General features: G+C 45.1%; 1 protein-coding gene across 3 annotated transcripts in view; it reads right to left on the reverse strand.

Annotated features, from left to right (window-relative positions):
• Grhl2 (grainyhead like transcription factor 2) overlaps window positions 1–23,828 on the reverse strand; it is a 120,287-nt gene that overhangs the window by 56,698 nt on the left and 39,761 nt on the right. For all 3 annotated transcript variants that reach the window (XM_041637644.1, XM_041637643.1, XM_041637645.1), the window contains 4 exons: window positions 21,972–22,365; window positions 12,370–12,425; window positions 10,510–10,666; window positions 7,660–7,771 (listed from right to left, as the gene is read on the reverse strand). In XM_041637644.1, the coding sequence (XP_041493578.1) occupies window positions 7,660–7,771; window positions 10,510–10,666; window positions 12,370–12,425; window positions 21,972–22,365 (719 nt within the window). The remainder of the gene's footprint in view (window positions 1–7,659; window positions 7,772–10,509; window positions 10,667–12,369; window positions 12,426–21,971; window positions 22,366–23,828) is intronic.

The following is a 23,828-nucleotide window of genomic DNA, read 5'->3' on the forward strand; positions in this document are numbered from 1 at the left end:
CTAGGGACACGGAAGACAGAGGTCCAGGGCTGGAGCTGGGGAATGAGCCCCAACCTTTGGGTGCTCTGTCCATGTAGCACCTCACCTTGACCCTCTCACAGAGGGAAACGGGGAGCCCAGGGCCACTCCTATGAGTGTGGGGGGGGGGGGGGGGTGCCAACCCAGACTGAGTGAGCTGCTGAACTTCAAATTGAGACATGCAAGCAATAAACAGAAACCCAAGTGGGTCTGTTATTACCCGAATTAGTTTCTGCCTGGACAAATACTCGGCTTTATAGCGTGCTTGCATTTTATGATATTTTAAACACCTAACCTCACACCTGATGATGCTTTTATCACATAAATGTTTCCCAACCAAAGCTGAAGATGAAAAGGAATTTTCAACAACCACAGCTTCAGCACTGCCCTCTGGAGCAGAGCCTCTTACCCAGCAGGAGGATCTGGTAGGTTCCTGACAGGCACCCCATGGGCCCCTCACACCTGGTTCTGAAGAGGAGATGGGCTCAGAGCCTCTCCCCCTGCCGGCCTTCACAGGCTGTTTTAAATGCTGGGGTGATCTCAAGATTTTGTTTTACTTTGCAATCAAGTTTAATTTTTAAGTATGTTTCGAAATATAGATGCAACCTAAAACTGTCCTAAGATGAACTTCCTTCACTGGTTGCTAAGGAAAAAAGCCCCAGACTTTCCAGAAAGTGGGCGGGAGAATCTGAGCTAAGTTTACAGGAGCGGTCAGTGGCTAGATCCCCTCATGGGGCTCATCATCTCCTCCTCGGGGCCACAAAATGCGCCTCCGCTGTCCAACTCAACACCAGATTGCTGAGATGTCTTATAAGACAGCAGCGAGGTACAGCAACACAGCAGGGCAGAGCCAGGCTCCCCCAGAAAACTCTAGAGGAAGAGGATCTCATTTGAATACAATTCTCATTTGCATGGGTCTCGCACAGGAAGCTACAACCTGAATAGTTCACAATGGGCGTCAGGACTCTGGGCTTGAGAACCTTCTGGGAGGTTTCATCTGATCTTCAGATGGAATTAAATTTACAGGAATATTTTTATGCCATTGCAACTGGGTTTTAACACAAAGGGCTCCCATCCCATGAAACTATTACAATGGGACACAATTTTAAAATGACTTTTAAGACATAAGTTTGTATTGGATACACACACACAGGCACACAGACCCAAATCCTATAATGGCTTGCTAATAACTGAAAATCAAATGTATAATTACAGGATTACTATTAACGCTACACCTAGTAAACCCCGTGGCAGGAAATAATGACTGCAAACCAAGTCAGAGACTGAATAAGAACACAAGGCAGCCCCACGGCCTCTCAAGTGCTGTCCATTGGCACTGCAAAGTACTGGCGCTGCTTTGGGAATGGAAACCCGCTTCTGCCACCCCGCCCCTGCCCAGGACATGGAAAGAATGGGGATGTGCACTATTTTGGACCATCTAAACTGTAACACAGTGAGAGAATCCGGGATTGTGTCCACAAGCTGGCTGCGGGTCTATCGTCACGATGCTGATGAGTTGTGGACCATCATCTCAGTTACTGTCCCTCTTTGAAAGGTAACTGAAAAATAGTTGCGTTTATTCACGGAGTAGACTTCACAGTCCAGACTTGGGATCCATTTCCAGGATTTCTCATGCTTGTAAAACTAGCAACTTTCTTATGCAAATGACCCCAGGAAGCTGCCCAGCTGCTCTTTAGGCGGGCAGCTGCCCTAGAGAGCATGCACCAATAGCTGGCCTACCTCTGCTCCCCCATGACTGGCCACCCTCGCCCCCAAGAGTAGGGGCAGTCACTGCCTGGCTGGTAGCACTGTACTGTCCTTCCATGGCCCTCTTCTCCCTCATCCACACATTACCAGTTCCTTTCCCACTGTGTCCTTTCCCCACAAGAGGGCCCAGAATTCGCTCTCCCATTAGAGTCCTGACAGTTGTCCAAGATGCTTGTCTAAACCCCAAAAGTGAAGGTGGACTCACCTTGGAGAAAGATCATGTGTCTGTTTGCCTCTTATGTCTACACATTCTCTCCTGTCTCTACTGAGATGCATTCTGAAGGGCTAACATGCAATCTCACAGAACCTCTTAGACAAATGGTAAGATACACTATGCGGAGAGTTTCTAGGATTCCTCTAAAGTATCCTGGACTCACCAAACCCATTTCGTTTAATAACAGAAAAGCACAGATTAGCTAAGAACAAGGTAAGCATGTATAAAGAGCCCATGGGCATGCATAGGCTCCTGTGTGTGTGCAAGCACCCCCAACTCTCCAACAAAACCGCACAACTCTTTTGTAGAGGAAAGACGACGTCAAAGCAAAAGGAATGAGAATCCTCGCTTAGTTCCTTCCAACATCTACTCTGTGATGCTCCTCTGTGAAGATGCTGGGGAAGGTGGTGGCCAAAGGACCACAACAATATCCTTGGCGCTCTGCACAGCTCCAGGACTGGCCACCAACAGCCAACAAAGCTCTGGGGTGGCCAACAAGGTCTTAACTGGTCAGAGTCACTGGTCCTTGCAGGTCTGTGGACCCCTGGGCACTCTCTCCAGCTCAGACAGCTTCCATTAGGCCTCAGTGTGTGCTGTATGGAAACAGCTTGACCCAGGGACCCTTTTAGAATCAGAGATCAGCAAGTTTCATTGGTCGTGAATCTATTGCTCTGATTACCACGAATCCCTTCAAAAAGCAAATCTTGCCGCAACCGAATTTATTCTGTATTCCTGCTTTCTGTTCCCTGCACTGGTTCCATCAGCTCCCTCTCCCCCCATCTGTCTCTCTCTCTCTTATGCATGAGAGCTTGAGCCTCTCCTATCTTGTCTCTGTGTAACAGGCCTGGCTGCCCTGGAACTAGACCAAGCTGGCCTCGAACTCAGAGACCCAGCTGCCTCTGCCTCCCTGGTGCTGACATTAAAGGCTTGTGTCACCACCTCCTAGCATCCTATCTTTTTTATTAGATCTATAAAAGTCTTCCATTATCATTGTTTTTAATCTTGACCATTTTATGTAGGCGGGTGCTATTTCCTGGCTTTCAGTTCCTTCTTAACTCATAGAGCTTTGACGTTCCTTCAGAAATATCCACCCCAGAAACCATCCTTTTGAAATGCCAATTGTTCGTCTTCTTGCCTCTGTGTGGTGGCAACAGAGGGCAAGGCCTTTCCTTAGCTACATTCTAATCTCCAGGGCTGAAAAAGGCCTGGCCTACAGAAGACGGTCAATAAACTTCAGCTGAATGGATGTATGCAAATTTCCTCAAGTTGGTGTGGAAAAACACATGGGCCTTGCTGACTCAATGTCTGAATACAATGGGGAGCCTTTAAACTCGAAATCAAACACAAATATCATTTACATGGCTTTCCATGTGGGAGGCATAATTGACAGGCAATGCTTCTTGAGCAGCAGAACGTAAACTTATTTACAGCCTGGAATAATTGCCATTAGTCAAGGCACTCACAAGAAAGAGCTGTGTGACTTGTGTTTGTCTGACTTCTGTGGAGTCCTCACCCCACCCTAAACAGTCTAGGAACCAGCGCATAAGAACCACACATCTGAACCAGCTTTCAGATATTCCAGACCTACGCAACAGTCCCAGTTAGTTAGTAGTTAGGTAGGTAGGTAGGTAGGTAAGTAGCAGTCAGTCTTCGGTGTTGGAAGGTAAGGACAAAAGCAGCAGGCTATCAGAGTGAGTTATGGTGTCTGCTGTCACTCTGGGACCAGAACCAAGAGCCAACCAGACACTGTAATAAAGCAAAGAAACCACAGAGAGGGGGAGCAGCCACCACACTCACCACGGGTGGACTTGGATGGAGTTCTTGACCTGCCATCTCACAACCCAGCTTTCAGGCAACACAACAATTGTTTGGAGGGTGAATTTTCACTTGTTTATTCATCTCGACCACAGCCTCCCCTCCAGAGCAGGAATTTTGTTAGTACATGATGGATAGAGAGAGCTCAGAGCATAGGAGGTGGGGCACAAGGAGTAACTGTTGCTAGGGTACAGTTCATTCCCTCACACCGACCGTCTGCCAGTCTGGGAGCCTCGTGCACACATCCGTTCACACTCATTCAGCGCTTACAGAACACACACTGCGTCTCTGGCTTTGTGCTAAGCACAGAACAGAGGCTTATCATGGAGTTTACCTCCTAGAAAGAGAGGAAACAGCAAGAAACACAAACATACACGAATAAACAGCAGCCGACTCAGAGACAGGGGTGCTGATGCGAGGTACAGATAAGAGTCGGAGGGTGATGGGACCACACAGCGACAGAAATCTCACTGATAAGATGCGTGTTCGTGCAAAGAGCACCCTGGGTGGGAGTGGGGGTAGCTGATGAAGAGACGTCTTGGCTGAAAAATTGCAGACTCTGGGAACACAGGCTCAATCTGGTCCTGGCTTCGCTTCCTTTCTTTCTCATGGAGCCACAGATGAACTCCTGGGGTTCCTCTGGTCACAAGGCAGCATACAACACCTTGCCAGAGTGAAGGACGAGGAATGGGTGATGAGGGGTGGCCTCCAAAAAAATATAAGCTTGTGTAAGGAACAGCAAAAATGTCCTCCCACTGTAACTGATGCAAGAGCTGGTGCATATCCCCCTCAGCATGAATGCAGGGGCATGCTGGGTAAATGAAAGGCTTGGTTGGGGGGAAAGTCCGTGGCAGGAGGGGGAACTTGGCTCCCTGCAGGGGTAGGAGCGGAAACACAGAGAGGTGGAGAACAGGGATTGGGGCTGGCTACCTCAGCACCCTACAAAGTGAGGTGAAAACACACTCATGCCCATACCCAGACCTATGGCAGGCAGAATTTAGAGACTGTGGGTCCTATAATGTCTAACACTAAAGACTGCAGGGCATAGTGGCACAGGGCTTTAAACCCAGCCCTTGGGAGGCAGAGCTCTGTAAATCTGAGACCACCCTGCTCTACAGATGAGTCCCAGGTCAGTCACTGCTACATAGTGAGACCCTGTATCAAAAGAAGAACTTAGCTTAGGTCAACAAGACGGCCAGTGGAAGCCCCTACTTTTAAGCCTGAGGACATAGGTTCAATTCCAGAAAGCCACATGGTAAAAAGAAAGCCAATTCCTACAGTGTCCTCTGTGTCCTCTGACGCTCACACACATTCACACATACGTTTATTTTAAATGTACAATGAACTTTAAAGAGGCCTGGGTCTCAGTTTCTCATTCAAAAACTGAAGGTCACTGACTAGCGGTAACAACAGACACTGGTGGAGATTTGGGAACTGTATTTTGGTTGTTGTTAGATTTATCTGACTGTGTGTCTAAATTTCTGAGTGTTTCGCCTGCATGGATATGTATGCACCATGTGCATACCTGGTGTCCAGGGAGGACAGAAGAGGCTTTGGATGTGCTAGAACTAGATCACAAATGCTTATGAGCCGCCACGTGGGTGGCTAGGAATTGAACCTAGGTGTTCTGTGAGAGCGGAGGCTATCAAAAGGCCTAACCACTGCGCCATCTCCAGCCAGGAATGTGGGTTTGTTTATTTGTTTGTTTGTTTGAATCTTGACTGAACCTCCAGTTGCATAGTTTTTCCCTGAGCAATTTTCAGGCTTAAGTTAGACTCGGAGGGAGATTAGGCTCTGGAAGCATAGGAACAGATTCTATGCCTTGATCTCAGGCTGGAAACAAGCAGCCTAGCCTCCCATGAAGCTTTTTGTTAAATGTCATCTTAAAGAGTGTGTGTGTGTGTGTTTACACGTGCAGGAGTGTGCATACGCACGTCTTTTTGCACCCACACTCTGCACTCACACACATGTGAGGCTCTCTAGGGGAAGAAAGGCTGAAGGCAAACGGGAGGTAATAAAGAAGAGATTTATCTGAAGGACCCGAGAGGCGGGAAATTACTGCAGTCCCTGAAAACTTAACCCCATACCAGTGTCAGCGCGGAATAGGCAGGCAAGCCAGCAAGACGCCTCGATTACTTGTCTTATTTGAACTGAGCCCATATTTCTATTTAATTGCTTCTCTCATTTTCTTGGGCAATAATTATAAGACTAACTTTTCAAATAAAATAAAATTGCTCCTCCGCTCGCTGCACAGGCAGTTACAGAACAGGTTAGGACGAGTTCCCCGGTCCTTTGTCCCAGAGCACTGGGTTAGGAAGACAGTTCTTACCCCAGCACTTGTACTGACTTCGAGGACAGTCACCTCACATGGCAGATCCTTCTCCCTGCCTCAGTTTCCTGTGTGTCTCTCTCCATCCACTCAAGCCCTTGTGTGTGGGGATGAGGGAAATGAGGAATGGGAGGAGCTTAACCATTCTACAGGCTGTATGCAAATTAGTTTCAAAATGCCCTCTAGTGACCCTCTAATCTAGTCACTAGCTTATCTCTGCCATCTGGTCATCTGGTCCAGGGAGCTACTAAGGGTGGGTACCACAATAAAAAAAAATCTACAAAGCCCTGTTCCATTGTTTAGGAAATGAAAGCAAGCATCCTTTTACCAGCTTAATACTATGTGATATCCAGTGAAAATCTGCCTTCTGCCTTCCTTCACTGAGACCATAGCCTTAGTCTAAAGAAAGGGTTATGACCATAAATACAAGAAAATGTGATTTGCTTTATTTTTTCTGTGAATAATATTACTAAACCCATGTATTACTGTCTATACGTTCATGAAATTTCCGGTTGTTTTGAAATCTATTTCATTTCTCCAGCTCTCCTCTGGGTCTAGAAGCTTATCTTCACAAATTCCATCTCTGGGGCCCTGTGCCCCCTGGCATTGGGTTCGATCTCACCAGTGAGAAACCCAGGTGCGGAGCTCAGAAGCAGGAAACTCTGGGCACTTCTCCAGGTTGGCACCGAGCTTGCGGCTGGCAGCAGTTCCTCTGGGTTCCACCTCCCAATGGAAAGCTGCTTCCTCTGTGGTCCCCACTCCCACTGGGTGGCTCCCCTTTGATTCCCCAATCCCTCAGATACTATCAGGATTGCCTCCCAATACTCCATCCTTTCCAAACTTGGCAAGGAACTGCTTGACTACTTGGCAAGATGTCTGCCTTTCTGTCTGGACCCTGGGGAGATGGTGCTGTCTGGAAGCCTCCTTGGTCTCTAGAGAGCAGACATTGCGTTTAGGAGCAGACAATAAACTCAGCAGGCTCATTTCTTCTGGCCTGGTAGGTAGGCCAGGTCTCTCAGATCTTCTGACCACCTATTCTCGCAGTGGGTACATGTGGGAATGAAAAGGACTTGGAACAGAGCTGCAGAGTCACAAGACAGACAGACAGACAGACACACACACACACACACACACACACACACACACACACACACTGCCCTGAGGGGTCTTGATCCTCATGGGCCTGAGCTTTATCATGGAGAGGGGATAAGAGTTTATCTGACCTGCTCACGGCCTGTTTGGCACAAACACGGGCACGGAAATGTTTTGGACACTGTCATGATTCTCGCAAACACATTACTGTTAGTATGTAAGTTGAATTTGTTGGAAGGGAAATGCCTTGTTCTCTTCTCAGCCCGACTGATTTTCAGTCTGACGTGTGTACTAACCATATTATCACAGGTAGCATGCATGATCCCTGCAGGCAAAGCCCTGCAGGAGTCTCTGCTGTGGTCACTGTACTGGGCTCCGACTGGCAGCCTGCTAGCTTGCCGGAGCCTAGAGTCAGGCAACTCACCAATGTCCAGGACCCTCTGCTTGGCTGTGTGCTGCCGGGAATGCCAGTATTTCCAGTATTTCAGCTGCTCATCTCGGTTCTTGTCCTCACTGAAGACTACCATCACCACACTCTGCAGGGGAGAAGAGCCGCCGTTACCCTCTCGTTCAGCATCCCACTACGTCACACAGTCCCCACTCTGGCAGTGCTACCATGGGTATGTTTCTAGAATGTACCTTTTATTGTTTAAGAAAGTACAGAGAGCTGGGCACAGTGGGGCTCTGGTCTTTAATCCCACACCCGGGAGACAAAAGCAGGCAGACTCCTGAGTTTGAAGTCAGCCTGGTCTACAGAGTGAGTTCTAGGACAGCAAAGGCTACACAGAGAAACCCTGTCTCGAGGAATAAACAAAACAAAACAAAACAAAAATGACCAGAGAATAGGGCAATGAGATACCTCAGTGAGTTAAGACGTTTGCTACCAAGCCTAGCAACCTGAGTTAGACTTCACAGACCCAGAGGGTGGAAGGAGAGAACCAACTTCCACAAGTTATCCTCTGTGTGGGCCTTACACGTGTACACACCCCCCACACACACAAACTACAAACAGCACAGAGGAGCAGAACCCGTATTCTTCCTGCACCATCACAAACAATCAGACGAAGCAATCCGGCAGCTTTGCTATTTTGAGTGATTCGCTAGAGCACCAATGGGCATTTGGTTTGCCCTGGGAATCAACTCATCTGAAAGCTTCTGTCTTAGAAGGAACTGGTGTCCTCTAAAGCAGCAGACATCCGTCTCTCGACTAGAAGAGCCTCCGGCTGGAGTGCAGCAGATAATGGAGGGTTACACAGGAAATATAGAAATGCTAGGAGACAACTCACACTGATCAACAGAGATTTAAAACCCCAGATAGTTTATAACACGTCAATAAAATGTGATTGTTCCTTATGTGAGCTAGAGAACTAATTCTTATCTCACAGAAATAAGAATCCAAACTTCAACTCAGTTCTAAATTACCAACAGACTCATTAAACTGAATTTATATATATTCACTGTCATTTCTGGAGTGCAGGCGGCAATCCCCGTCTCAGCCTCCGGAAAGATGGAATTATAGGTATGTAACCAAACTGGTTCAGATAACATTTTCAATCAAAATGGAACAAAAGGAGATAAAATTTGCATATTAACCAATTTTTTTGTTTTGTTTTGGATTTTGGATGTTTTTATTTGTTTGGTTCGTTTTGGTTTTTTGAGACAGAATTTTTCTGTGTAGCCCTGTCTATCCTAGAACTTGCTTGAGGCCAGCCTGGTCTATAAAACTTGAACTTTCAGAGATCCATCTGCCTCTGCCTCCCAAGTACTGGTATAAGAGGTGTGCACCATCATACCCAGCATAAAATTTCCATATTAAAGGACTTCATGATCCCATCAAAGTGGACCTGTTGGGAGACTATTGTCCCTTCCTTAGATGGCTGCCACCATTTCAGAGTGTTTAAACGATACTGTGTGGAACTCATGCATATATGGTTATATTCTTGCCTGGAACTTAAGACTTCTTAAAGGAAAAACAAATGCATCCCAGGTATTCTTCCAAGACACCCATGTCTGGATGGAGAACTCTGGGAGAATTTCTCTGTTTTTCCTTCCTTCAGGAAGCTCCAAGGAACAGTTTCTAGTCATAGTTGGTTTTCTTGGTGGTACTGGGGATGGAGCCTAAAGCCTCCCACAGACTAGAACTAGACAACCCCAGCACAATGCAACCCCCTCATGCTTAGAAGAGTTAGAGTCAGGAAGCTGGCACCCACGCCAGAGGCCCCTCCCATCTTAACTATCGTCACTTATTAGCTTCTGAAAGCCAAGTTTTCTTACATGTCATATTACAACAGTACAATGAGCTCATTATTATTAAAAAGGGTCATGGTTAGTTTCAATAAGTTATTGGATATGTGGTATCTATACAGTCCCTCATACGGGGAAGACACTGTCACCGTGGGACCTCTTCATGCAGTGTCCTCCACCCTGGCTCTGCCATAGGGTTGGAACATGTCAATGTTCCTCACAACGGCTAGTGTCCTGCACCTTGCGACCTCCAATGGGCTCACCGTGCAGTAGGCATGCAGTGGGAGCACTGTGCCCAAGACGCGCTACAGCTCCCTACTTCTCAAGCTGAAATGCTTAGTAGGACTTAGCGAAGGACAGAACACAGTGGGCTGAGACTGCTGGTACAGCAGCAAGAAGCGGCATAGCACAGACCAGGAAAACCTATTCTGCAGGAAACCCTTCCTAAAGCCCGCAGTAACTTTCCTTTCAAGTAGAGACGGATTAGCTGACCCCTCCCTGTTGGCAGTGGTGGGAATACCAGATACTGGCAGGCTCCCAAAGCAGACAGCAAGGACTCTGGTGTCGTTTCCCACAAATGAGATTCATACTCATGAACCTGAAATCCCTCCAAGCTACTGCTGGCGGGGATGGGAGCTCATCTTGTGAATTCTGTGTAAGCCGAGGGCTGTAGAAGGCTTTGGGAGACTTGTAAATGGTCCAGGACTCAGCAGGAAATATTCTCAGCTACCCTGCACCCACAAATATCCTGATTTATAGGCCAACTGAAAGCAGCTACACAGCCTACAAGCCGGGAATGAGGTAAGAGGAATTCCTTGGATACGATGAAAAAGCATGTTCAACCAAGTTGCTCCCCTGGGGTTTATTGGTTACTGATTAAAATGATAAACTGGGAGCCAATAGGTTCTCTTGCACCAAACTTTCTGAGCTATTTATTTTGGAATTTTTTTTTCCATGCCATTCCACAAGGATATGAGGAGTAATTCCAGCCCTCCGGCTACCCCATACTTTTGAGAAATGCGGCCCATACCCTGACTTTGCTGATGGGGTGTCGGAAGCATTTGTTGTCTCCGGTCTCACTGAGGGTTATGGCATAGAACTGTCCTTTGTTGAGGTAGGTCATGGGGCCCTCCCCCTGCTTCTGACGGAGAGATTTGGTGGCTTCCAGGGTGTACTGAAACGTCCCGCTGTGAAGAGAGAAGAGCGGTCAGCGCAGGCATGTGAATGTTCCGGCCTCACATAGACAGAACTTTACACGAATATTAGCAAACATTTACTCTACATTACAGACAAAACACGCAATATAGCAGCAGAAATGAGTCCAGACCAAGGGTCAGTGCTCTATAATATCCACAGCATTTTTAACCATGGCTCATAAACCAGATGGTTTAAGTGGGGAGAAAGTCCAGGATGTGCTGGGCAAACTCATGCCAGAGAACCATGGGCAGATCTTGGGACTCAGCTTAAGAACAAGTCAGACACCAGTGTTTCTCTTCAGTTTATGTATTTGCCCAGTTTTCTTCATATCTAGCCACAACTTACCCCAAAATATCTCAGAATATGAAAAGCCCACATTCAAACGTTCACTACTAAGCATTCTTCTCCCTCTCTTACAGGGGGTGTTTTCATCTCGTTTGGTTTGCTTTACAATAAAGGGGCTTGAACCCACAACCTCACACATTCCAGGACAGTGTCCTATCACTGAGCTACATCCTCATTTTAAGAAGAGGTCTTGCTGGAGATTAGGCTGCCCTGGAAGTTGGTTGTGATCTTCTACCTCAAACTTCTGGACAGGCATCGTAGGCACGTGCCACAAGAGCTGGCCATTTCTTGTTTACAGACCTGCAGAGGGATTCACAGTGAGGCTACTCCAAACTGGGCTTGCAGATGATGGCTTGCGAAAACTGGTGTACTGGCTGCCTTTGCAAACAAGGTTTTATTGTAACACTAGGGTCTGGTGTTTGCTGTCTAGCTCATTGCAGAAAGAGCTGCAGATCTCTGCTCAAATAAAATTTCTTATTTTTTTTAAATATTTATTTTATTTATTTATTATGTATATAATATTCTGTCTGTGTGTATGCCTGCAGGTCAGAAGAGGGCACAAGACCCCATTACAGATGGTTGTGAGCCACCATGTGGGTGCCGGGAATTGAACTCAGGGCCTTTGGAAGAGCAGGCAATGCTCTTAACCACTGAGCCATCTCTCCAGCCCCCTAGAATTTCTTATTTTTAAGCTACTGTCTATAAAACAAAACACATTGACTTTTTCTAATTCTGAAGACTATATCAATTGTTTAAACTTAATATAATAGGCTCGAACCATATCTTTTCCGTTTGATTTGTCCTTCCAGAAAGGCTTGTTTCGGTTTCACTGTGGGATAATGCCCAGAAGACGGCATAATAAACTCGCCGTGTGACTCGCTGGTCCCTCTCCTCTGCTCAGTTATGCGGCCCACTCATCCCTCGGTCTCCAGAAGGCAGGGGCCACTCAAACACAAACTCACTAACAGGATTAAGGGAAGTCTACTTTCCGTGTTAAATTCTTTTGAAATGTTTTATTTATATTTTAACTTTTAGAGTAAGAAATCATTTAACTTTTTTTTTTAATTTCTCTTATTTGATAAAAACCTGAGGGTTGGTGTTGGAGAGATGGTTCAGTGGTTAAGAGCACCGCTCTTCCAGAAATCCCAGGTTTGGTTCCCAGCACTCACATGACAGCTCACAACCATCAGTAACTCTGGCTCCAGACCAGGGGAAATCCCTCCTCTGGCCTCTATGGGAACCAGGTACACAAGTGGTGCCCTGTATACGTGCCGAGAAAAGACCTGACACATAAAGTCATAGAACAGAACGGTAAAGGCTGTCAGTTACATGCCTCCTGGTGACCTACCTTGATGCCTGGTCATACATGTAATCCTCAGCTCCGACAGAAGCACTCCGAAATTTCTGAAAATTTTAAATTATACAATTAAAACAAATAGGCTGGGAATATATGTAAACAATAAAAAACAAAAACCAAATGTAAACAATAATGTAGAAGCAACTATATCCTATTCCCATTTCACCCTCTCCTGGAGAGGGAAGATTAGCGTGTTCCCAAGATATCTGCAAGGGTCCTGTGTCTTCAAACATATAAACCATTTTTTTTTCAATTTTCTGTTTTTCCTAACACTTTATTTCAACTGCTACAAATACAAAATCAGTGGAAAACTAATTACAGACAAAATGACACACCCAAGGCTGCTAATAGGTGCTTAAAAGCACAGTTTCCAGAGTAGGACCATCAAGGATCAATTTTTAGCTAATTTACCTGACACATGAAAGTGTGTGGTATTTTCTCTGTTAAGGATGACTCCTCATAAACCTGGTGGTGGTGAGGCCAGCCTGGTCTACAGAGCCAGTTCCAAGACAATCAGGTCTACACAGAGAAACCCTGTCCCCTTACCTGCCCCCCAAAACGTCTGTTCACTGTGTGTGATCACATTAAACAGACTGGCAGAACACTGAAAGTGTGATAGGTAAGCACGAACATTTTGTGTGTGTGTCAGATCCTAGTAAATAGTAACATGCTGACTGAACCCAGTCTTCTAACCACCTCTCCTGGCAGATGTTCTCAGAGACTTTGAGAGGCGGCTCTAAGTTAGTGTTACACCAACAGCAGCCGCGTGTGCGTGTGCGTGTGCGTGTGTGTGTGTGTGTGTGTGCGCGCGCGCGCACTGCTACATTGACACAGTTTCAGATTTTAATGCTAAGAGAAGTGAGACAGCTCAGTATGTGAAGGGTCTTGTCCACAAACCTGAGGGCCTGAGTTTGATACCCAAAGATCACACAGCAGAAGGAGAAGACTAACATCTGTAAGTTTTCCTCTGACCTCCCCACACACCATGGCCCATGATCACACACAAGAACACACACAGTATTGGCATAAGAACAGACAGGAGGACCAATGAAACAGAATAGAAGACCCAGATATCAATCCACACATCTTCAAGCACCTGATCTTTGATAAAGAAGCAAAAAATATCAAAAGGAAAAAAGAAAACATATTTAACAAGTGGTGCTGGCATAAGAGGATATCAATATGTAGAAGAACGAAAATAGACCCATATCTATCACCATGCACAAAACTGAAGTCCAAATGGATCAAAGACCTCAACATAAAGCCAGCCACACTGAACCTTATAGAAGAGAAAGTGAATGCATTGGCACAGGGAACCACTTCCTAAATAGAACCCCAGCAGCACAGACACTGAGAAACAATAAATGGGACCTCCTGAAACTGAAAAGCTTCTGTAAAGCAAAGGACATGGTCAACAAGACAAAATGACAGCCTACAGAATGGGAAAAGATCTCCACTAACTCCACATCAAACAGAGGTCTGATCTCTGATATACAAAGAACTCAAAAAATTGGACACCAAAAGAACACATAATCCAATAAAAAAAAAAAAAATAGAGTACAGACCTAAACAGAGAACTCTCAACAGAGGAATCTAAAATGGCTGAAAGACACTTAAGGAAATGTTCAACATCCTTAGTCGTCAGAGAAATGCAAATCAAAACAACTCTGAGATTCCATCTTACACCTGTAAGAATGGTCAAAATCAAAAAACACTGATGACAACTTATGCTGGAGAGGTTGTGGGGGAAAGGGAACACTTCTGCATTGCTGGTGGGAACGCAAACTGGTACAACCCCTTGGGATGTTAGTGTGGCAATTTCTCAGAAAATTAGGAAACAACCTTCCTCAAGACCCAGCAATACCACTTTTAGATATATATCCAAAGGATGCTCAATCGTGCCACAAGGACATGTGCTCAACTATGTCCATAGCAGCTTTGTTTATCATAGCTGGAAACAACCTAAGTGCCCCTCAATCAAAGAATGAATAAGGGAAATGTGGTACATTTACACAATGGAGTACTACACAGCAGAAAAAAATAATGACAGCTTGAATTTTGCAGGAAAATGGATAAAGCTAGAAAACATTATTTTGAGTGAGGTAACCCAGACACAAAGGAACAATTATCACATGTACTCATTCATAGGTGGTTTTTAAACATAAAGCAAAGAAAGAAAACACAATCCCAGAGAACTTAGACAACAATGAGGACACTAAGAGAGACTTACATAGATCTAATCTACATGGGAAATAGAAAGTAGAAAAAGACAAGATCTCCTGAGTAAATTGGGAGAATGGGGACCTTGGGGGAGGGTTGAAGGGGGAAGGGGAGAGGCAGGGAAGGGAGCAGAGAAAAATGTAGAGTTCAATAAAAAAAAAAAGGGGGACACATACACAAACTCTTGACCTATAAATCAAATATAATATGGGTAAAGGGCATGCATACATGTTGTCCACACATACATACATACAGTCCTTCCTCTCTGACCCTGTGAGTCATCTGTTTGTGGAACCTTCTCCTTTCTCTCATCTCTACTCTTTGTCCAAATGCTCTTCAGAGCCCCCACCCATCATGTCCAGAATTCAGCATCATCTTCCCCTGTAGTTTCTGTTGGTATACTACAATCCTTCTCATCTAGTCTTATTCCTCAGACCCAGTAAGATGGGCTTCCCTCAGAGTTTTCCCACCCACATGAGCTCTGCACACAGTACAAGAGTTGGTCGACTGAACAATCATGGCGGAGAATCGAATGCACTGCTTTGTTTCTTTCGCCATCGGTCAGTCTGCAAGCCCTTCCGTGAGAATTTCCTAGAGCTTTACCATCTGCTTGGTGCTAGAAGACATATAGAAAATATATAAAATACCATCTTGGCCTCAAGAAAAAAAATGGTTGAGAACATATTTACATAAAAAGCAACAACAAAGTAAACTAAAATACAGCAACCAACTGTGCATGCAAGTCCATGGTGAATATCTCATTCATTCATGTGTCCTAGAGGAAGAAGTCCATGTGAATCTCTCATTCATTCATGGATCCTAGAGAAGAAGTCCATGGTGAATCTCTCATTCATTCACGTGTCCTAGAGCAAGAGGATAGAGTGGGCCTTACCAGGGAGAAAGAGAAAGTCTACAGAGAATCCACCATCTGTGGGCTTTGGTGGACAAACGCAGCTAAGAAGGGAATTCAGATAAAAGGGAGCCACCTGAGTCAAGGTGAGGCGATGAGTATAAACATGGAACAGTAAGGTTAAAAAAATGCCCAGATAAACCATTATGCAACAAAAAAACTTCCCAAATACCCTTGAGTTTGTTTTGAGTTGGCTAGGCACATGGCCTGCCCTTATGTACGGTTTGTATACACAGTATCATAATTTTTTTTTTTAAAGAAAACATCCGTGGACAAACTAAGAAGGGGAAAACTCATGGTCTAGATGGTCACAGTCCACTGCAGTAGACATATGTGCTGTGTAAACCTAAGTTAACAAACACTCAAATGCTCCGTTACTCAGCCAGCTAGCCACATTTCAAACACTAAGTTGTTAAATCTGGCTGTCGACTTAGCCTATTGGAAGGCACGGAAAAAAGTGTTAATTGTTGCCGAAAGTTCTGTTCAGCTGGACTGGTCTATGGCTCAGAATTAGGAAATTGTGATGTGGGCGCGTACCCTGTTGTTTTCCAAGGTGTTTGAGGAAGTGGCTTTGGATAGGAAGGATGATTTCCAAGGTCTGAGCTTCAAGGTCACCGCAACAATCGCAGCAACCAAGGGAGTCATTGTTAAGGAGCATGGCTGTATGAATCTTTCCATGCTCTGGGCTTAGTGGCCTAAGGAGATGGGACAGGGGGCTGCACACACTGGACTTGTGAAACCCATGTTTTTACTCTCCCAGGTGGTGTGGGAACATACGATACTGTGAGAACTTATCTCACTGTAATAAAAGCAGGCCAACACCAGAGTTCTGTTCCAGTTCTTAAATGTCTATGTGTAAGAAAGCGGACGCCACCTATGTGATCATCTTTCCTCATCGTTAATTTTTCTTTGATTCTTTTATATTATCTTTATAGTATTTTTTTTAACTAAGTAGACAGTCCCCTTAGAAAACATCACCATCATTTAGATGTTCACTTGGTACGTGGCATGGGCCTAGATGATTTAGGGTTGAGAATTAGGGCCCAAATGCTTAATTAGGCTTTCTGACCACTGTTGTCAGGGGCCTCCACTCCACTCAGAGCCTTTCAGTACTGCGTATAGCATCATAAAAAGGCCAGCAGACACAGACCGCTGCACCCCGCCACAGTTTCATGCAAAACAGTTACTGATTTCTTACTCATCTGGACTCGGTAAAGAAATGATGATACTGTGTATACAAACCGTACATAAGGGCAGGCCATGTGCCTAGCCAACTCAAAACAAACTCAAGGGTATTTGGATTTTTTTTTTGTTTGTTTCATAATGGTGTATCTGGGCATTTTTTTTTAACCTTACTGGCCCTTTGCTTACATATTATAGTTTCCAATTTGGTATTTTTATGGAGAGCGAGTGTGTGTGGGTACGTGTGTGTGTGTGTGTGTGTGTGTGTATGTTCGCTTCTCTTGCTTTTCCTTTGGATTTTTTTCCTCTTATTTATTTGCTGTTTTATTCTGGATTGTTTTATTTGCCCATTTCTTTACCTCTTTTTTTTTTAAAAGATTTATTATGTATACAGTGTTTTGCCTGCTTGCATCCCTGCCCACCAGAAGAGGGCACCACATCTCATTACATAAGGTTGTGAACCTCCATGTGGTTATGGGAACTGAACTCAGGACCTCTGGAAGAATAGCCGATGCTCCCAACCATTTTGGATGGGGAGGTAGAGTGGATCTGGGAGAAGATGAGGGAGGGAACCACGATCAGAACATACTGGATGAAAAAAATATATTTTCAACTAAAAAGTGTGAGAACATAGATAAGGTCCTCACACACCAGCATATTTAAAATGGCTGTTAGCATTCTGGTTTTGTTCTTGAGATGAGAGGCAAAGAGAAGACATATGCTAAGAATATAATACCACAATAAGGCAAGCATTATCTGTGGGGAAATCTGAGTCAGTTAAACAGAGCTTTGTCTTTCCTCGCTGGTTTCAACTTTCTCGTTCGTTCAATCATTTGCCTGACTGTGCTAAAGACTCTCTTCACGCCAGCTGGTGAGCCACGCGTGAAAGGTGCTGTGTTAAACAAGACCAGAGCAGGTCCCATCTTCATGAATGTTTCTAGAAGGACAGAGCATGCATCATACTCTTGCAAAAAGAGAAAGAAAAATCCAAGGCTAGGATGTCACTCAGTGGTAGCACAGTGGCTCAGTAGTTGTAGGCCAAGTTCAGTCCTCATTACGAACTGTGCTATCACCGTGTTAGAGCCGGCATGTTCTGTGAGAGCATGTCACAGCCCAGGAGAACCATACCCTGTCCTGACTTCCCAGCCACAATGCTCCTGGTGTAACACAGACAAGGCTGACAAAGAAGGCACCATCCTCTGCTGAACCCCACATTCACAGTATCACAGCTACCAACGTGAGCCCCAGCTCCTCTGAGTAACTGTAGCTTTCTGAGCAGACACCCTGGGCCTGCCATGTTGGACTCGTAGATCTACGATCTGTATATCACAGATCATGGGCTCACAGGTCATTCAGTTCAATTCACACCAGTGGAAAAACATCTACAAAGCAAACTCTGCCTTCTCTGACTGGAGGGAGCAGAGCTAGCTTCTCTTTTGCATCCAGGGAATTTGCTAACTCAAGGACTCCAAGAAGCTCCAGGACAACAGCTTCCTTTACACCCGTCTTCATCTGAACCACACACAAATCTGACCACAGGTCTCCCAGAAAGTGTGGCCGTTCCCTGGTCCACATCCACACACTCTGTGACTGACATATCTCTACACCAATGGCAATCCACACATAAAAAATCCTGGGCTTCCCAGGGGACTGAGCGATGGCCTCGGCTACCTGCTTTTCTCCAGCAGTGCTCCTGGGCTCCTGGGAGCAAGAACCCAACAGTATCAGACTACAAGATTCCTGACTCAGATTAAAACTACAAAAGGCTGTTGTTGACCTTAAGTGATGTCACATAAGCTGGTTGGCAGATTTTTTTTTCCTTTTTATTACAAGGTCATTAAAAGTCTAGTTGTAAAACTACCAAATTCAAGGAAATGTGATCGCCCCTCAGGGCAAAGAATGGCTTAGCTCTGACTGAGGTCACTCCCGAGTTCAGACACTGTGACAGGAACCCACAAGCATCCGGTGCCAGCCGTGGCAGGGTTGCTAGTGTCTCTTTGAGAGCAACTGCTGCTGGCCAACCTGTTGTGCTCTGGTCCCTACCTGAAAGATAAGCAATATCTATTGGATAGATAAGGAACATTCAGATTTTAAACAAACATTGCGTGGGTCATTGTCTTATGCAATAGAATTAATGAGAATCTCAAAGCAACACTTCTCCGAGGAGACAAGTGAACAGTTTGCCTGGTTGCTGCAATGACCACTCCTCCTAAGAAAACACAGATGACAATCCCAAAACGGTTGTCACTTAGAATGCTGCTGCTGTGGTGTGGCTGTGCCCCTTAAGGCTCATGTCTAAGAACTTGAGCCCCAGCACAGGAGTCTTAGGAAGTGGTAGTGATATCTCACTTATATTCTAATAAATAAAGCTTGCCTGAGGATCAGAGAGTAAGACAGCCCCACTGGTCAGCCTTTCAGGCCAGGCAGTGGTGACACACACCTTTAATCCCAGTAGCGACACTAGTTGCCATAGAAACCGGATGGTAGTGGTGTATGCCTTTAATCCCAGCCCTAGACAGGAATATAAAACGGGAGGAGACAGCTCTCAGACAGTCTCATTCAGAGGATTGAGGCAAGATCGTCATTTTGGACTAAGGCAGAGGTAACAGCCAGTGGCTGTTTTGCTTTTCTGACCTTCAGGCAAGCTTTATTTGCTAAAATCCAGATGAAATATCACTACAGATGGGTCATATAAACTAGCCTCCAGTACGAACGGTGAGCTCATTATGGCCAGGACAGGGCTGTAGTGAAAACGAATTTGTCATCTGTCACGGGCATGTAGCCCTTCCCCCGCTTCTGCCTTGTAACAACAATCATCATCAGATGGGGCTCATAGCTCTTAGGTGTCTCTGTCCCAACAGCACTGAACAGGAAGCCAGATGAGGACACTTGGCATGCTGTCAATGCACTTGCTTCTCTCAGGGAACCAGCAGTCTCTGCACACCCTGCTTTAGAGGCCCAGGAAAGCTAAAAACCAAAAAGCCAATGCCATTCATTTCTCACCAGAGGCACCGCTCAGATGTGACAAAGCCCATGTTCATTGCAGAGCCTAGGTCAAGAACTGGAGACGGCGCCTACCGTGATATCCTCAATGGATAACCCAAGATTCCATGGCGAGTGAATGGACACAGAATCTTTCCAAACTTAGTAAATGTGCTGAACAACTAGGTATCAATATACACACGGGAGCCCTGCCTTGCTTCATACCATGTCTAAAACAGACATGGCTCAGCAGAGAGGGTCTGACAAGCTGCATTCAGTCTTCAAGATCCACGTGACGGAAAGACAATGTGACGCAGGAAAGCTGTCCTCTGACCTCCATTGGCATGTGCACACACAAATGAACTCAAAATAATAATAACTAAACCAGGTGAAGACAGCATCCACCTTTAATCCCAGCACTCAGGAGGCGGAGGCAGGTCAACCTCTGGGTTTGAAGCCAGCCTGGTCTACAGAGCAGGTTACAGAATGGCCAGAGTTACACAGAGAAACCCTGTCTCAAAAAGCCTAATAATAATAATAATAATAATAATAATAAATGCAAATTTAGAGCCAGACATATTGTTGCATGCTTTTAGGCTTAGTGCTTGAGAAGCAGAGACAGGTAGATATCTCTGTGAGTTTGAGGACAGTCTGGGCTACATATTGAGTTCCAGGATAGTCAGCGCCACATAGACCCTTTCTTCAAAAGATAGATAGATAAATAAAATCAGAAAAAAATTATAAAATTTTTAAGTGGATCAGAAATCAACATCTAAAAGGGGAAAGTACTAGCTATCTAGAAATACATACAAGAGAATTGCTGAGACATTGGTTTAGAGACATGAGAAAATTGTTGAGACATTGGTTTAGACACACACAAGAAAATTGTTGCCACATTGGTTTAGCTGCACATAAGAAACGTGTTAAGGCATTGATGACAAAAGACAACATTTAAAAGAATAAACTATAAGACAAATTTGATAAGATAAATTTGATCTGATTATATGATGCAAAGACTCATTAAAGCATACAGATGATAGTGACTTATATCCATTCCCCTAACCTAAAGAACTCTTTACAGTTTAATAAAAAAAAAAAAAAAAAGTTGCCAAAGACTTGAACAGACACTCCACATAAGATAAAAGGCAAACAATTACACGAAACAGTACTCAGACTCAGGGGACAGCATAGTAGTGCAGACGATTGGAAACAGCAGAAAGAACAGACGCCACCGAGCCAATTTCTAAACCAGCTGCAGTTAAGCAGACTAGTCATATGGGCATGCAGTGTCGAGAGCAGGAAAACCCTGTATCACTGATGGGAGTGAAAATAACTCATAAGCGCTATATTTTATCTATGCACCTCATAAAACCCACAACCACCTCACAGTCCAGCAGTCAACTCCAGCCCTAGACACCCGCCAGAAATGAAGGACCACACTCACTAAAACATACACCTGCCTGTTCAGCAAAGCCTTCATCATGATAACCCCAAACTGGAAGCAACCAATACCCACTTACTAGCGGACTGGTCAATAAACCGTGATATGTACTCACCTAGGAATACTGGTCAGAGATTTAAAGACACAGACTGCTTACAGACAAGCAAAAATAAATCCAAAAATATGCTAAATGAAAGAAGACAATATAAAAGAATATAGTGCATTCACCTTCCATGGAATTTTACAGGAAGGAATGCTACAGTGACAGAGGCCGATTAGCAATTGCCAAGAGCCAGGAGAAGGAATGTTTCAAGGTCAAAGAGGTTCATTTTAGGGTAAAAACTTTCTACACTGTGCCTCTGACATTGACACCCAACTGTAAATAATTACTAAAATTCTACATTTATGCACTTAGAACTTGAGAATCTAAAACATGTAGATAAACAAAACGGTTGTGCTGTGATGTGTTTGAGCCCCAGAAGCCTCTCAGCTCTCTATTTGTTACAAAGTATACACGCATAAACACTGGATTATTGAAAACACAACCAACTTCCAGAATATTCAAGCGGACAAAAGCTGCAAAGAGCTACACTGTCTAAAAAAAAAAAAAAATGGCATGCAACATTTTTAGCTCTACCATCTGGAAAGTTCCAAAGAGCTGAAGGTGAGAACTGCACAGCATAAGCTTCTCCTAACCCCACATAAATAATTAAGATTTAAAGCAAAACAAAATATAATCTAAGAGACGAGACAGAAATATTCCTCTACGTATTTAAACATACCAAATTACCGGCAAACGCTCCATTTCATGCAGCCCCTTAAATGGAGAACGAGTATGCTGTGTGTTCTGGGACTCACCTCGGGCGCCCCGTCCTTGAAGCTCTCACTGTAGGTGCTGTCGGGGGTGCTGCGCTGGTCGTCCTTGAGATAGGAACTGTGGCAGGCTACGGAGGGCAGGTCGTACTGCGTCTGTTCGAAGATGACCACGCGCTGCTCCTCGCCGTCCGCGCGGGGATAGTGCACCGGAGGCGCCACGAACACCGGCGTGAAGTCCTCGGCTTTGACCACGGTGATGCCTGACACCGGGATGACGGCCGGGCTCTCGCTGATGGACACGCTGTACTGCTCGCGCTTCGAGCTCTCCACGTGGTCCTGGCTGAGACACAGGTTAACTGGGACCGTCTTCAGCACCTGCACACGGTTCTCGCCTCCGCTCAGAGTGCTCTGGGCTTCGCTGGGGCCGAGGCAGTTTCTGTGTGTTCAGAGCCATGACATGATAAAATTAGAACAAACCATTTTCTGGTGTCTTCTTCAATTTCTTTCTTCAAAGGCCTATAGTTCTTGTCAAATAGATCTTTCACTTCCTTGGTCAGAGTTACCCCAAGATATTTTATGCTATTTGTGGCTATCGTGAAAGGTGATGCTTCTCTGATTTCCCTCTCTGCTTCCTTATCCTTAGTGTATAGGAAGGCAACTGATTTTTTGGAGTTGATCTTTTATCCTGCCACATTACTAAAGGTGTTTATCAGCTGTAGGAGTTCTTTGGTAGAATTTTTGGGGTCGCTTATGTATACTATCATATCATCTGCAAATAACGAAAGCTTAACTTCTTCCTTTCCAATTCGAATCCCCTTGATCTCCTTATGTTGTCTTATTGCTATTGCTAGAACTTCAAGCACTATATTGAAGAGGTATGGAGAGAGTGGACATCCTTGTCGTGTTCCTGATTTTAGTGGGATGGCTTTGAGTTTTTCTCCGTTTAATTTAATGTTAGCTGTTGGCTTGCTGTAAATAGCTTTTATTTTGCATACAAATGGATGGAAATAGAAAACACTATCCTGAGTGAGGTAAGCCAGACCCAAAAAGAGGAACATGGGATGTACTCACTCATATGTGGTTTCTAGCCATAAATAAAGGACATTGAGCTTATAATTCATGTTCCTGGAGAAGCTAAATAAGAAGGTGAATCCAAAGACAAACACATAGGCATCCTCATGAATATTAACCTTCATCAGGCGATGAAAGGAGACAGAGACAGAGACCCACATGGGAGCACCGGACAGAAATCTCAAGGTCCAAATCAGGAGCAGAAGGAGACGGAGCACGAGCAAGGAACTCAGGACCAGGAGGGGTGCACCCACACACTGAGACAATGGGGATGTTCTATCGGGAACTCACCAAGGCCAGCTGGCCTAGGTCTGAAAAAGCATGGGATAAATCCGGACTAGCTGAACATAGCGGACAATGAGGAATACTGAGAACTCAAGAACAATCGCAGTGGGGTTTTGATCCTACTGCACGTACTGGCTTTGTGGGAGCCTAGGCAGTTTGGATGCTCACCTTACGAGACCTGGATAGAGGTGGGCAGTCCTTGGGCTTCCCACAGGTCAGGGAACCCTGATTGCTCTTCGAGCAGATGAGGGGGGGGGACTTGACCGGGGGAGGGGGAGGGAAATGGGAAGCGGTTGCGGGGAGGAGGCAGAAATCCTTAATAAATAAATAAATTAAAAAAAAAATAAACCCTTTCCTCCCCCCCCCCAAAAAAAATTAGAACAAACCTCCACTTTTCAAACCTGATAGATAGTACAACCTTTGCAGGCAGCCATCCTGCTAAACCAGGAGCAGAAGGGCTGGTGGGAACTTCATAATGGGGTGCCGTGGATCTTTGTGTCATTAGAACTAAGACAGCTAAGTATGTGTGCCCCTGAGTGACAC

The sequence above is a fragment of the Microtus oregoni genome, unplaced genomic scaffold (assembly GCF_018167655.1).
Source record: "Microtus oregoni isolate MIOR12 unplaced genomic scaffold, Mior012 000053F_ref0000044, whole genome shotgun sequence".
Classification (NCBI taxonomy): domain Eukaryota; kingdom Metazoa; phylum Chordata; class Mammalia; order Rodentia; family Cricetidae; genus Microtus; species Microtus oregoni.